This window comes from Schistocerca gregaria, chromosome 5 (genome assembly GCF_023897955.1).
Source record: "Schistocerca gregaria isolate iqSchGreg1 chromosome 5, iqSchGreg1.2, whole genome shotgun sequence".
In the NCBI taxonomy this organism is placed as follows: Eukaryota; Metazoa; Arthropoda; class Insecta; order Orthoptera; family Acrididae; genus Schistocerca; species Schistocerca gregaria.
In genome coordinates this window covers 92,989,707-93,006,620 of record NC_064924.1, presented here as the reverse complement: position 1 = coordinate 93,006,620, position 16,914 = coordinate 92,989,707, and the positions used below count along the sequence as shown (strand labels likewise).

The 16,914-nt window shown below is 42.8% G+C and overlaps 1 protein-coding gene across 1 annotated transcript in view; it reads left to right on the top strand.

The window, feature by feature from the left end:
- Positions 1-16,914, top strand: part of LOC126272500 (venom dipeptidyl peptidase 4-like) — a 360,092-nt gene that overhangs the window by 282,073 nt on the left and 61,105 nt on the right. Inside the window, exons 9-10 of the mRNA XM_049975390.1 lie at positions 126-261; positions 5,414-5,631. Of these exons, the coding sequence (XP_049831347.1) occupies positions 126-261; positions 5,414-5,631 (354 nt within the window). The remainder of the gene's footprint in view (positions 1-125; positions 262-5,413; positions 5,632-16,914) is intronic.

Sequence of the window (16,914 nt, the reverse complement as noted above, 5' to 3'; positions counted from 1 at the left end):
CCATGCATATGCAGACGAAATAGAAACAACTTGGCTACTTCAAACGTGCATTAGGTTGTGGCGATTGTCGAGCAAGTATTACTTCAGCAAGGATGGGTGGTAATAGTTTGACTTCTATATTACAGGGAGTGCAGTCCAGAGGACGTGAGCTGGGCTGACGACAACACTCTAATGGTATCGTGGAAGAACCGAGTGTCCAACGTGCGGCAGTTTGTCTCCTACAACACCGAAAGTGACACCAAACGTATGCATGGGCGGCAGGTGAGTCCGGCGTCCCTACAAATTCTTTGTTTTAGCAGTGCGTCCTTACTGGTTGCCTACAAGTAGCATCAAATGTTACATGCACAAGGGCCTGTAGGAACGTGCTGGCACAATATTAACCATTGCAACAAATCTTGATCTCTCAATATATATCTTACAGAGTCTTTGAACCGTTCAGAAATACAGCAGTAGTATACGGACCTGTTATACTCGCATTCGGGAGGACGACAGTTCAAACCTGTGTCCAGCCATCCTGTTTTAGGTTTTCCGTAATTTCCCTAAATCGCTTCATGCAAATGCTGGGCTGGTTCCTTTGAAAGGGCACGGCCGACTTCCTGCCCTGTCCTTCCCTAATCGGATGGGACCGATGATTTTGCTGTTTGGTGTCCTTCCCCAGATCAACCCGCTGGGGTCGATTTCAAAGTCACATGAAAGACCAAAAACTATAATTGATTTTCTGGTTTCGTCTTTTTTGTAGTTCCTCACAGATTTTGGGCGTAGTTAGTTGCATTGCCTTTCTAGGTTTGATTCTCTTACAAATACCTAGCTTTTGACAATATCAATCCCTGTCCCTGTTAGCAAAGCGACTAACTGTCCGAAGAATAACGAAATGACACAATTGTATGTAAGTGAGCTATAGTTCAATTCTTTTATCTTGGCGGTTCGCGCATACCCGCCCAGACGTGGGAGATTGCTGCGTTGCCAGTTGGAGCGCCATAGTATAGTATAGTTCGCAAACTTACGGTTAGGGGGGAGCGCGCAGTTAATGAAGTAAAGCCACCACGGCCGCATTAACCCTTTCGCTGCTACAGAGACGTGCTCCCCGCATTTTGTCATCAGTGCGCTACTTGCCTGTGCAGACACATGGTGTTCCGATTGCTTTGATACGCTTAGCATTCGATTTCACAAAAACTATTTGGCCCTAAAATTTGATTTTTACTCATCTTCTTAACTGATACCTTCCCCCCATAAATTAATTAATTTTGGTTGAATGTTCAACGCAGTTATTGTGCAGCATTAAATGTGGTAAACCATTGCACGAAATTTTGAAGAGTTTGCAGGGGTAAAAGTCCATAGCGTATTCTTTCCGTATGGTCGATTTTAGTTGCCACAATGTTGAGAATGAAATGTGGACAAGATACCTAAATTTCATATAAAATTTACTGTATAGCAATATCTCATTTAATTTAAGTATCATATAGGTATCGTATGTAATATTGAGAAATATTCCGTCTTTAGCGACTGTAATAAAAGTTTTATTTATACCAGAGTCATTTCCCTTCTGATTAAAACTAAGTTGGCAAAGTACACAAAACTGAACTGTGGACGTAATAAAACATAGAAACTAAAATATATTGTCAGTCAGGCGTAGTGCGCAAACAATTTGTGTTTGTCACAACGGATAGCAAATACTTGCCAAAACATAGGTAGACGAAAACATTGAATATGATGTTGCCAAAGCAGCGAAGCAAAGAATTGCGAGCCGGCCGCGGTGGTCTCGCGGTTCTAGGTGCGCAGTCCGGAACCGTACGACTGCTACGGTCGCAGGTTCGAATCCTGCCTCGGGCATGGATGTGTGTGATGTACTTAGGTTAGTTAGGTTTAAGTAGTTCTAAGTTCTAGGGCACTGATGACCACAGCAGTTGAGTCCCATAGTTCTCAGAGCCATTTGAACTATTTTTTGATAGAATTGCGTCAATCAAGAAGCTCGGCAACGTACGAGCCGAAATTCTGCTCTAAATAGTACTTTTAATGCTGTCGCAAAAGAATATATCTCAATATGAATAGTAAAACAGCGACTGCGGAAGAGAAGATAGACAAACAAAACAGATAACATGAATACTGTATGTTTTCATTGTTTTTAATTGTTGTGAAAATAAATATTGGAGGACAGAATTAGAAAAACCGAAAACTTATTACGATTATAATGAAGAGACAAGACACTAGAAATTTCAAAAAATTACATTCAAACGAATAAAATTCATGGTGTAAGACATTTCGATATTGTTTTACAATAAAGAAAATATTAAGCATCGAACAAGGTTAGAACTCACAACCATTCACTTAGCTGTCAAACACTTTTATTTTATTTTTTTCTAACAAAAGAAATAAAACGAAATCATAGCCATCCCTACGGGCACCGCCACTTGTGTCCCTGCCAAACAATAACGAACTCCTACCTCTTCAGGCGTTGCCTTCCTAACTACACATAACCACCCCCCATCTAAAATGTGAAGAAACTATACTATACGAGACTAACGTGTATGCACGAAGGACACTTTAACCATTACGCTAACGCAGCTCGTCATTCAATAGAATTCCTAGAGGACTGTAAAATATCACGCAAAATACCGACAAACACTGTTGGTATGACTATGAATTACTCACGTTTCGTCGAACTACAATACGAAATAAACAATTACCACTGTTCTTTATTGCGAAAAAGCTATCGCCTGAATTAGGAGGCTTATTGCTTGTTTCGTTTAATTAATTAATAGAATATGAAGCAATTGGTATAAAGAATACTTTTTCAAACTTTCTTTTATAGAAAGTCTGCTATTAAGACATTGCTTATGTTCAATTACTTTATTTATGACTGAACGTTTCTAAAACTGAAGACACTCGTCCGTGCTCTGCACTGCACTCGAGCTCTGGCAATGTCGTTGTCTGTTCATTGGCCGACTGTGTTTTGTGACGCCACATGCGCAGAACGAACGTAAACTCGGCCGTCGTCGTGAATGACGCACACTATAATAGTGCCCGATGCGATCAGAGATTGCATTGACGCAAACGGTGCAACGTCACACTGTTGCACAGCTCACTACGAACTATCGTTTTCCGCGGAGACATGTGCGCAAATGAACGCGCCAAGGGAAGGGGTGCTTTCGCACACGGTCTTTAGGCCGCCTCCTGAGGCCTTTTAGTGTCGATTCTGAGTAGCGATGTGTCTGAAGTGTTTTCCTCTGCCACCGGTAAGAGAACAGCGCGAATTCAACGCTAGGCGTCGCGGTTCTGACCTCCACTGCAGAGGTGTTAAGAAAAGGGGTGAGATGTGGGTAACGTGGGATGGTGGGATAGGGGCAGGGGTGACGACCTTCCCATCATATGACACGTCCAGGCTGGCATTGGAGAGAGAAATTTTGTGTCAATGTGACAACATTGACTCGCCTTACAACTGAGCTCTGGTCTTTCTTTCGCATGTATCGACACCATGCTGTCTGAAAAGTCTCCGAGGGTGATGTCACAGGATGCCACGATTTTGCATAATTACAGAGGGAGATTGTTGTCATCTTTGAGCCAAATTTCAAATTTCTTCGTTACGATGGGGGCTAATGTCAGGATTCAATAAAGTGGCACTGTAATTTTTCGCTCCGTGTATTTCATGTACCATGAACTAGAGAACCTGTAAGGTGTCAAGCAAATCCAACACCTTCCATGAAAACCCTGACATGATAGCAAATCCGGTAGTATGTCACATAACTACGAATAAATCCTGACATTAAATTAAACAAAGTAATACGATCAACGAGTGAGCAAACGGAATACCACAGACTAACACAAGAACGCCTAAATGTATGTGATACTTTCCCACCGCGAAACAGATGCAGTTCCGAGAGGAGAAACTAGAACAGAAGCCGAGAGCAGAGCCGCGTAGGCGGCTAGAAGGCCCTACGATAAGGGACACCCACATCGCCGGCTGATGGTCGGGAGGTCCACCCCCCAGCCCATGTTAAAAGATAGAGCCCTCCAGAAGAACAGTATAGATCTTACGATAACACTAAAAGGGCCACACCAGCTGCATGTTTTAGCGTGAGACTATACGCGTCTCTGTTACGTAACAAACATTAAAAACATTGCCCCACCACGAAAAGTATAATGTATCTCATTGGATAGACAGAATTTTTGTAGGCGGAGCTTAAGGTTAACATTGAGACCCTGATTGGTCAGTTGAAAACACAGTCAGATACCTTTTCTTAAACCAACTCCGGTAAACTGTAGTAAGGAGAAGTTCGAGAGAGTTGCTACAGAGACAGCGAGGTGTGAGGAGCTGCACCGCCCGCCGCCCATGTCACTGGTAATGAACGACAAGGTAATAAACGCACGCGATGCCGCGTAAGAGCGCATATGGCTTCACTCAGGACTGCAGAAGTTTCATCTGTTACATCCCCTTTTTACGTAATACTAGTGTCGATCGTCAATTAAACTTTGTGGTTTTCACATTTGCTACTTGAAGTTAAAATCTGAAATGCGATGATTTTTCTGTTATATAATTATTGAGAAGCCACATCAGCCACTGTAATTTATGAGAAGTTAAATAAGTAATTAAAGATAATTGAGCGTCACTGTTGACCATTTTGATAGTTTTCTCTTTTATGAAACTTTACTTAAATCTAGATTATAGATATGATATGGCATAGGTCATCCTTCGATCCATTATAGAACTTGGAAACCCATTCAGGGAATATTCGTTCACATTTTTGTTGAACGAAGTTGGTTTTTATCATCCTGTATTTAAATATTTCTTTTTATCAATAGTGCAATTTATAAACTATGTTTTGCGAGTAGAATAAAGATTCCAATAGTAAACTTAACTGCTTTTTCGACGTTATTTTACCAGATAACTAAAAATAGGAAATCCTTGAACCCCTTCCACTAAATTTAGTTAGTATTAAGATTCTTTTACAGGGAGGGCAGTCGAGCTGGCCCTGAAATCATTAACAATTTGATTATATCATCGCTAGTCTCACTGAACTCTTCTGAGCTCTACATGTCATGCATGGTCTGGCGTCTCCTTACCAGCAACAGGTCCCAGGTTCAAACTTGTCAATTCCCTAAAAAACACGCTCAGAGCGTCGTTGCGCGAAAGTGGTAGGGAGACACGACTTAGAACAAACAGACACCACGGAGAATGTTAGAAACCCAGCTTACTTCGCCTGTCCCAGATGTGATTTATGTTTGTTGAGTTAACAATCTTAAGGTGCATGACATATTTTCTCTGCCAGTTTTTTGGCCGCAGTGTTTAATAACGTATGTATTCATTTGCCCAGATCCACCGATTGCTGAGTGAGTAGCCCACAGCTGTCTGCAAGTTCCTTATTGATGGCTGCTGTAGACTCGGACTGGCAGTGATTATGATGTTATTGTGATGCAGGGCGTGAAGATGGCGCAGCCGTCGGGCTGGCTGGATCCGCAAGTATCCTACTTCAGAGAGGGCAACTCCTCGACCTTCATAACGATCGACTGGGTGCCGCAGAGCGGTGGCGCCAGCTTCCCTCACGTGGTCGCGGTCACGGGGAAGTCCACCAGGGCCGTCACCTCTGGAGCGCTGGCGGTCACCGAGATCTACGGCTGGGCCGACAATGGCACTGTGTGAGTAACCACTGTGACGTCATGTCTATCTGCGACTTTCCTCTTTGGTCTTGTCCTCTTGACATCCTGTGGCTACTTTCCTTTTAAAAATTTTTGTTCTTGAACAAAGAGTGATTAAAAGTGATTCAGCAATATAACTGCGTAGGCATCCACGGCCGGAGTCAGACGAAATAAAAGTTTTCTGGGTATGGTACTGCGTCATAATGTAAAAGCTACTGCAGCTGGAGAAAAACCAACGTTTCGGCCACGACTGCATCGGCCTTCTTTTGGGTCTAATGGTGCGTTCTAGCTATGCAGTGTCCTTTATATTTTGTTGTTAGTGTTCACTGCGCATGCCATTGCGTCATAATTATAGAAAGGTAGTTAGTTTCATTGGCCACTTAAGGAAGAAGGAGAGGGAACTTTATTTTAATAGGTTGTTGCGGTGGAGGGAGAACGTGACCTCTGTTGTCTATTGGCTCTTGTGTTATGCACCATGGTGGTCACTGTCGAATGAGAAGTTGGCTGCTGTTTACCAACTGCTGGACGTCGGCCGCGCGGCGGCAGTTACTCGCCGGTGGTGCTCGTGCCTCGTCTTGACAGTGTTGTTTGTTGGGCTCTGATTGCTGGCAGCCAAGGTGGGGCAAGCCTGAGTCCATCCTCCCTGTTCATGTTAATAAGGCGTTCATGTTAATAAGGCGTTTCTGCGCGCAGAAGAACTCTGTCATCCGCTCTTTGGCAATTCATGCGCAGCGCCTAATTGATGCTCAAAACATCACACCTGAGCTTAAAAGGTTACGTACAACGTTTCTAGCCAATGGCTACAGCCATAAGTCGATAATCACAGCCTTGTCGACGAACACGAGCAAGAAAGATAAGCAAGGAATAGACAAACTGCAGCCAACAGTGCGCTTACCTTATGTGAAAAACGTTACTGACCGAATAAGAAAACACCTTCGTCGCGTTGGGGTGCAGCCAGTCTTCTCTAGTGGTCGTAGGACCCAGGACGTGCTAGGCTCCACTAAGGACAAGGCGGATGCGTTACACACTGCACGCGTTTACAGGGTGGAATGAGAATGTGGAGAGGCATACATCGGCGAGACTGGTAGGCCAATAGCAACGCGCATTCGGGAACACGAGAGCTATATTCTTCTAGGGCAACACAACAAATCCGAAGTGGCCGAACATCAGCAAGACTTCGGAAAAGAAATAAAATTCAGCGAATCCTGTGTGTTGGCCAAGCAGCCAATTATGACGAAACGCAAAATCAGAGAGGCCATCGAAATACTTAAACACATGAACAGGGAGGATGGACTCAGGCTTGCCCCATCTTGGCTGCCAGCAATCAGAGTCCAACAGCTGCCGCCGCGCGGCCGACGTCCAGCAGTTGGTAAACAGCAGCAAACTTCTCATTCGACGGTGGCCACCAATCATGGTACAGAACACAAGAACCAATAGAAAACAGAGGTCACGTTCTCCCTCCACCGCAACAACCTATTAAAATAAAGTTCCCTCTCCTTCTTCCTTAAGTGGCCAATGAAACTAACTACCTTTTTATAATTATGACGCAATGGCATGCGCAGTGAACACTAACAACAAAATATAAAGGACAGTGCATAGCTAGAACGCACCATTAGACCAAGAAGAAGACAGCTGCAATCATGGCCGAAACGTTGGTTTTTCTCCAGTAACAGTAGTTTTTACATTATGACGCGGTACCGAACACAGAAAACTTTTATGCGGAGTGATTCAGCAAGTTTTGAATGAGTGTACGAGGGTCATTCGGAAAGTAAAGAACGTTTTGTTTTAAGACGTGGCTGCGTCCGCCAACCGACCACCGACCTTGCTGCTCATTCGCTTCAGTGTGGCGGCAGCTACGATCCAAAGCAGTTGTTTACTGCTTAGCTGTGCGACTTTAAAAGGCGTGACAAAATATTAGGTACGCAGCCTTTTAAACTCATGAAAAGCCCGACCCATCGAAATTTATAGACGGATAACTGAGGTTTGCGGCAATGTGACGAACGAAACGTCAGTTTGGAAGCGGTGTATTACGCTTAACGGCGGACGGAAGAATGCTTAAGACGAAGATCACTCTGGACGGTCATCAGTGGTGACTGACGGACTCAGAGCAAGGACTGAAACCAAAATTCAAGAAGATACATGTTTCACAATGAGTGTAGTGCGTTCACTCTTTCCAGACATTTCAGGAACTGTGTTGTACGGCATCGTTACTGCATATCAGGCCTATAAAAATGTGTGCCAGGCAGGTTCCTCTAATTTTGTTGGATGAACACAAAACCAAAGGAACGGCAGCTGCATTGACATTTCGCATTCGCTATGAAAGGGATGGCGATGAATTTTTGAATCACATTTTCACTGGAGATGAGACTTAGATATCACATTTGCGATCCTAACGAAACCGAAAAAGCAAAACAAGTCTCGATCACCAGAAAGATTATGGCTACGGAGTTTTGGGATCGTAACGGTGCCCTGCTTAACGACTACATGGTTAGAGGTTGAACCATAAATGCAGCAGCCTATGGACAGACTCTTCGGCAACTTCGTCGCGCCACTAAAAACAAGCGGCGCAGAACACTGACCAGTGGACTCGCCCTCCTTCACCATAATGCACGTCCTCGAGCATCGGGAGTGACACAGGACTTGCTTCAGCTTTTTCAGTGGGAGATGTTTCAGCATACGCCGTACAGTTCGGACTCACCCCCGAGTGAATATCCCTTATTCCCCAAATTGAAAGATTTGAGTGGACAGCGCTACGGAAGTGATGATAAACTTAAAAAAGCCGTTAATCAGTCGTTTAACAACTTTGCGACTATTGAGTGTGCAGAAGGCATAGAAAAGCTGGTAAAACGATACGACAACTACATGACTTTGAACACTGACTACCCAGAAAACTGCTAGGGTATCATATTATATGTAAAACACAGTTCCCTTTAATTATATCAAATAATTTTTTTTAGAAGGAAAGCGTTCTTTACTTTCCGAATGACGTTCGTATTCCACAAAGTATTACCTAAAAATAATAACTGAGAGCTTGCATGAAAAGGCACATGTTCAAGTTTTTATAACATTGTTACAAGTGTTCGAGTATATCCCTGTCCGTGTTGACCAGTGTAGCAGTCATATGACCCTGGAGTTCAGTCAATGTTGTCAGCAAAAGTGGTGCGTAAACATTGCCTTGCACGTATGTCCAAAGAAAGAAATCGCAAACTTTAAAGTAAAGAGACCTTGGGGGCATCCAAAGACGCCCAAGTCATCCTGAGCGCTGTGCTCAGTCCACCGGTTTGGAACTTCCTTGTTCAGATGGCCCAACACTACTCCATGCCAATGAGCTCCGTTTTGCTGGAATATGGAGTCTGGGATATCAGCTGTCAGGTGTTTTCCAGGAAAAAAAGTGTCGGCCAGTCCCACAGAAGACATTCATCTTTAGAGAATATGTTTCAATCTCCGTTGATAGTTTATCTGGAAGATCGATTCATCACCGAACATGAGTAAATTCGTCATCTAACTTCGCTTCCTGGAAAAAAAAAATTACAAAATTCTCGGCTGATGGTGTGACCGCTTGGCCGTAAATGTTGCAGCAGCTGTACGCGATATGGTTTCTGATCAGTCGCTTGCGTAGAATCTTTCATAAAGATGCCTGGGAGATGCCCAGTTTGGGACTTGCACTAAGTGTAGGTTTCTGTGGACTGTGGAAGAACGCCTCGTCTAGTCCTTCCGCTATTTCACTTGCAACACCTGGTTATCAGAAGCTTTGTTCTGTACAAAGGCAACCTTGAACTGTTGACACCACCGCAGAATGCTTCTGTGGGCTTGTCGCTGTCCTGTCTTGGGAAAGTACGTCGCACGGTAATTACGGATTCAGTCTCCTCATGTTGCAACACAAAAAATGCCTTGTCATGATTAGTCACCATTTTGCAAACTGCTATCACCCTGTCGCCTGGTGGATCGTAACGAAACGTGCAGTGGCATAAACAAAACTTTAAAATATGCCCTTTTCATTGTTTGTCAGTACAGGCGCGCTGGAATTATTTATTTGAAGGTACAAGTCGAAATACGATGAAGCGTTTGTATTACCGAAGTCTGGAAATTTGTATCAGTTCGGTATTTGAACCACGATTTCCTGTTTTCCGAGAGCAGACTCGTTAATCATTGAATTGTCTGTGATCGCCTGTCGGAGTGACTCAATCTTTTGTTGTCCTGATTGTTAAGTTCCTCCTACTGTACACGGAGCTGTCGTTGTTGTTGTTGTTGTTGTTGTTGTGGTCTTCAGTCCTGAGACTGGTTTGATGCAGCTCTCCATGCTACTCTAGCCTGTGCAAGCTTCTTCATCTCCCAATACGTACTGCAACCTACATCCTTCTGAATCTGTTTAGTGTATTCATCTCTTGGTCTCCCTCTACGATTTTTACCCTCCACGCTGCCCTCCAATACTAAATTGGTGATCCCTTGATGCCTCAGAACATGTCCTACCAACCGATCCCTTCTTCTTGTCAAGTTGTGCCACAAACTCCTCTTCTCCCCAATCCTATTCAATACTTCCTCATTAGTTACGTGATCTACCCATCTAATCTTCAGCATTCTTCTGTAGCACCACATTTCAAAGGCTGCTATTCTCTTCTTGTCCAAACTATTTATCGTCCATGTTTCACTTCCATACATGGCTACACTCAATACAATATACTGTCGTTATATTGTTCAAAATCTCACTTTCACCCACAGCCAGTGCCCATGTACTCCCGGCGAGCGCGACAAATTATGCGATGCGTTGCTCACAGGATTAACTAAGCTGAGGTTTATCGGCGGACATGGAAAAATTAGCGATTCAGCTAAATTTATAAAACTGATGTCAACAAGGATAATCTGCCATGATTTGACCCACATGACAGAGTTAAACTTGCATCACATACTTTTGACAAATGAGACAAATGACACTATACATCGCTCGGAGTATTAAGTGTAGATACGGATCGCCTGCCACCCTTTGACGTGTATCACAGAGCTAAACTTGTACCTTGCTATGTTTGCGAGCAAGACAAATTACGTAATATATTGTTCAGAGGATTAACTAAGTTAACGTTTATAGGTGGAGCTGGAAAAATTAGCGCTTCTACTAAATTTATAAAATCAGTATAAACAAGGATCTCCTGCGACGTTTTGACCCGTATGACAGTGTTTAACTTGTGACTGTTCGAAAACCAATAATTACTTTCCTGCAACTTTCTAACTACATTCAGCAAGGTTTCATGGCTCCGACCGCAGCACTGGAAAACGTAAGCCGTTGTCAATCAACATGCCGGCTTCAGGCGGTTCCTAGCGACTTATGCCGACAATATCCACCATAACCAAACAGGATACAGCTTGTAATTTGTGCACCGTCTTACAAACTAGTTTACTACGGTGAATAGTTAGACTAAGTCCTGTGTTTTGCTGTGTTATATCCATTCTCATGATCCAATAAGTAATTCTGTCACTCCGTCAGACTAGGAAGTAATCAATGAAATAATCACAGTAGCACACACTTCCAGAAAACCCACGGAAAGTGAAATAAATATGAATAGCTTGTGTGCACTAAACCGCGTTAGTTTTTGTACCACTTTTTTCCAGTTTTTGAAAATAATGAATATAAAATAAATTACACATCACAATAGGCATTGTAGCATTTTACATCTGCAATTACTGAGTACTTGGAAAATTGAAAAAGTGTACTAATTGTTCCCTGTTCGAGTAAAATTTAAATTTTAATAGTAGTGTAAATTTAGTCTGCTATTCTGGCTAATTTTAGACTAGTCTTACAGAACATGTAGTTTTTACTATATTTAATGCTGTGGGTAATCTCGGAACATGCCCAAAGGAAATCATGTGTCAATAAGAAGTGAAACGGAACATCATTAATTCAGTAGTGCAGGTCTACTTTGAAATATCAAGATATTTGTATGGACCTGGCACTGTTCATTTTGAATTTCTGTTGACAGAAGATCTCTTCGCAGCAAAGCAATTAAAAAATAATCACATGCCTAACAGCTTGCAGAAAGGTAGAAAATATTGAAATATGAACTAAAAGTAATACATGTAATAAATAATTTTATTGAAAATAATGTAACTAGATGGATCACCAGCCAATTAACAGAAGTATTAAGCTGTACAGAGATATACTGATTGGTAAAAAGTTACGCTAATTGATTGTAACTGAACATACACTGTGAGAAATCACCCTTAAAAGTCTCTCAAAATCATAGAGTATAAACGTGGTTAACTTGTAGCTAAACACTGTACTGTGGTTTGAATTCCCTTGAATGTAAACAAAATACTTAAATATGAAAAAAGTCTAGCACAGAAAATATCTCATCAAAGTAACTGAATACTGGTGTAGTTCAAAGAAAAAATCTGCACATATTATTGCCAAAGCTGACGCTCTCTCTACTATGTTCTGCACAAAGTATTGCATAAAAACAGTACATTTTAAAGAAATCTGCCACAGCAGATCCTCGTCCTCCTGTCATCGACAAAACTCATCTTCCATAACCTAAAACTTTATACATACTGACCGTGATATTTATTACCAATCTATGGAAGAAGCTGTATGTGGCTAAATTATTTCACTGCCTCGTAGATGATCACTGAATTGACAAAGGAGGACATTGGCAACAGGTGTACCCAAGTTGGCATCGCATGTGTATGCTTCATGTGTAGGCATAAAAATTAAACAAATGATTGAGGAGAGCGTGATTGAGCATCCACAAAACAGAAATTATGCTCTGTGTCAGGTTCAAAATAATCAAACAGCAGATATACCACATCTTTTTAGCAGTGCACATGAAGAAAGATTTCTAGCAATGACAGAAATACAAGTTTTCTATACATGTTTTCCACTAGGACATTAAAGAATCTGAAATGCTGGAGAGAATGATGAAACTGAGTGCATAAAGCGTTAGACTGAAGAATTTCCAAGTTGACGAAAAGTAATCGAACTAAGGGCCTCTTTAATAGAATCTGCACAGAATAATATGGCAATCAGTAGGGCACATATGGGGAGAGCGGTAGCGGTGGGGGTTTTGTGCAGGTGCTGTAGGGGAAATGCCGAGAGCTGTAGAGAAAGTGCCATTCTAAACTGAAGCCTACGCCCATACTTGCATGGTAACCATTCAAAAAATAATTTCGTTGAAAATTCAACAAAAGCAGTAATTTATTTTCCCCTGACAAGTTAACCATTTGTAACTTTTAGAGAAGCGTTACAGTGGCGAATTTTGAGGAAAACCTGTACTTTTCTCTTGCTGCCATGTTAAAATTTGCTTCTTTTGCCAAAACACAGTGTTTACATAATGCAACTCACTAACATGTCGCGCAGACGCAATTGCGAGAGAATTCGGAAACAGTAGTTTATTAAGTAAGGAACTGGGGAAAAGTAAGGTCAATAGCCTATGAAAATGCACATTCTCGGTATAAAAGTAAACGTGTGATGTTTTCACTTACATTGTTCCAAAACCCATAGCATTCCTCGTTTCACAAGCTATTGGTAGCCTATAAAATTACATTCTTTCATCGAAAAAGTCTGTAGTTACTGGAATAAAGAGGCAGATGATGAATTAACGATTAGTAACCATATGGAAAAATACTCTCTTTTTTACATGCTATAAGTTGTCAAAAATTCATTTCACTGTTTCAAACCGTTTATAAAACGTGAGCAATTTTGGGAATATTACACTCTGGCTTTAATCGCAGCGCACGCTATAGGTTTCTCGAGACATGTCCATCCAAGTCTAAAGAAAAATTCAGTATGTTAGCTAAATTTCATCCATAGCAAAATATTGCGTAATATGCGTTAAACACAAAATCTTAGTGATCCTTATTTTTTTTTGCGAACTTTTTCGAATTTCACGCAGTGTCTTATTTCCATACAGATATCACAATAATTACAACCGGAAACTAAATGATGAGCCATCATGCAGCTGATATATAAATCTACACTATGTAATCAAGAGTATCCGGGCACCCCCAAAAACATACGTTTTTAATATTAGGTGCAGTTTACTGCCACCTACTGCCAGATACTCCATATCAGCTACCTCAGTATCTACATCTACATCCATACTCCGCAAGCCACCTGACGGTGTGTGGCGGAGGGTACCCTGAGTACCTCTATCGGTTCTCCCTTCTATTCCAGTCTCGTATTGTTCGTCGAAAGAAGGATTGTCGGTATGATTCTGTGTGGGCTCTAATCTCTCTGATTTTGTCCTCATGGTCTCTTCGCGAGATATACGTAGGAGGGAGCAATATACTGGTTGACTATTCGGTGGAGGTATGTTCTCGAAACTTTAACAAAAGCCCGTACCGAGGTACTGAGCGTCTCTCCTGCAGAGTCTTCCACTGGAGTAGCACAGTAGTCATTAGACATCGTGAGAGAGCAGTATGGGGCGCTCAGCGGAACTCACGGACTTCGAACGTGGTTAGGTGATTGGGTGTCTCTTGGATCATACGTCTGTATGCGAAATTTCTATCCTCCTAAACATCCATAGGTCCACTGTTTCCGATATGATAGTGTAGTGGATACATGAAAGGACACGTACAGCACGAAAGCCTACAGGCCGACCTCGTCTGTTGACTGATAGAGACAACCTAGAGTTGAAGAGGATCGTTCAAATGGCTCTGAGCACTATGGGACTCAACTGCTGAGGTCATTAGTCCCCTAGAACTTTGAACTAGTTAAACCTAACTAACCTAAGGACATCACACACATCCATACCCGAGGCTGGACTCGAACCTGCGACCCTAGCGGTCTAGCGGTTCCAGACTGCAGTGCCTAGAACCGCATGGCCACTTCGGCCGGCGAAGAGGGTCGTAATGTGTAATAGGCACACATCTGTCCAGACCATCACACAGGAATTCCAAACTGCATCAGGATCCACTGCAAGTACTGTGACAGTTAGGCGTGATGTGAGAGAACTTGGATTTCATGGTCGAGCGGCTGCCCATAAGCCACACATGCCGCCAGTAAATGCCAAACGACGCCTCGCTTAGTGTAAGGATCGTAAACATTGGACGATTGAACAGTGGAAAAAGGTTGTGTGGAGTGACGAATCACGGTACACGATGTGGCGATCCGATGGGAGGGTGTGGGTATGGCGAATGCCCGGTGAACGTCATCTGTCAGCGCATGTAGTGCCAACAGTAAAATTCGGAGGTGATGGTCACTTTTTCATGGAAGGGGGCTTGCACCCCTTGTTGTTTTGCGCGGTACTATCACAGCACAGGCCTACATTGATGTTTCAAGCACTTTCTTGCTTCCCACTGTTGAAAGCCCGCCCCCGGTAGCTGAAGGTCTGCGCGACAGAATGTCAATCCTATGGGCTCGGGTTCGATTCCTGGCTGGATCGGAGATTTTCTCCGCTCAGGGACTGTGTTTTGTATTGTCCTAATCATCATCATTTCATCACCATCGACGCGCAATCCGCCGAAGTGGCGTCAATTCGAAAGACTTGTACCCGGCGAACGGCCTACCCGACGGGAGGCCCTAGTCACACGACAATTACATTTCAGTGTTGAAAAACAATTCGAAGATGGCGATGGCATCTTTCAACACGATTCAGTACCTGTTCATAATGCACAGCCTGTGACGGAGTGGTTACATGGCAATAACATCCTTGTAATGGACTGGCTTGCACGGAGTATTGACCTGAATCCTATAGAAAACCTTTGGGATGTTTTGGAACGCCGACTTCGTGCCAGGCCTCTCCGACCGACTTAATACCTCCCCTCCGAGTAGCACTCCGTGAAGAATGTGCTGCCATTCCCCAAGAAACCTTCCAGCACTGATTGTATGTATCTCTGCGAGAGTGGAAGCTGTTATCAAGGCTAAGGATGGGCCAACGCTACGTTGAACTCCAGCATTTCCGATGAAGGGTGCCACGAACTTGTTAGCCATTTTTAGCCAGGTGTCCGGATACTTTTGATAAGTGTTGTAAAACTGAAATTTTTTTACCGAATAGTTTCTGTAAAATCCCTTGATAAAGATTGCAGGGCCTGCACTTCAATTTTGTCATCGTCGAAAGGGGGCAAACACTATCGGCCTCCCCTTGCGAACATTCGAATGAACTCGCCCAACGCTTTGGACGAAAATTGGCCAATGCGCAATGACCACCGTATCCTACCACGTGACTGAGTACAAGACCATAATCGCAATCATCATCAGTTCCTCCCACAAAATGATGGCAATGTAGTCGCGAAAATACTAGTATCTGGTAACTGAATTGCCCTGTACGTTGTGAATTAGTATCCACAGCAAGTAAACGTAACAGTCTTGTCAACTGCAGTCGCCAGCTAAGATCAGTTTACAACCCATGACTGCCACTTCCACAACACAAGTGCGAAATTGCGAATTTAAACTGAGTTCGCCAAGCAATCAGCCATTGCAACACTTCCTAAAGGCATAGCTCCAAGAGGTTACGTCTCCTGTTGATCCCTATATCAGGATATCTTTGGAGAATGTATTCAAACACTGTTTTGCGAACTAAAGAAAACAAAACTGGAAGTTAAATGGAAGTGCTGCTTAACAGGCAAATTGAATAGCGGTAGGTCAAAAGAAACGTAAGAAATCCTACTTCAGATTTAAAATTTAATTTATTGGCTTCAGTGAAACCTTGCCAAATCATTGAACACCACCTCGTCGCAGCTAATTGATCCACGAGCACGTTCAGTAAACTACAGCTCTTACATACTGTAAAAACCGGAAGTGGCTCAATCAGAAAACCACGCCAGCACATGGGACCACACTTCAAATATTTTATATGTTTTCCATTTTTGAAAAAGAATATTGTTTTCTTTTTTTTAAGAACCACAGGACACATAGCACAGAAATGTTAAACACTTCGAAACAGCAGCTCCCGAGACAGCACACAACTTGCCTCCCGTTTTTGGTCAACTCTTTTTATTTCTTCCTCGTCAAGCAGCTTCAGGACATTGTTTTGACATTTTAGTCTTTAACCCATTCGCCATTTACACTGAAGAGCCAAAGAAACTGGTACACCTGCCTAATATCGTGTCGGGGCCCCCGCGAGCACGCAGTGTGCCGCAACAGGACGTATCATTGACTTGACTAATGTCTGAAGTAGTGCTGGAGGGAACTGACACCATGAATCATGCAGAGCTGTCCATAAATCCTAAGAGTACGAGGGGGTGCAGATCTCTTCTGTACAGCACGTTGCAAGACATCTCAGATATGCTCAATAATGTTCATGTCTGGGGAATTTTGTAGCCAGCGAAAGTGTTTAAACAAAGACTATTGTTCCT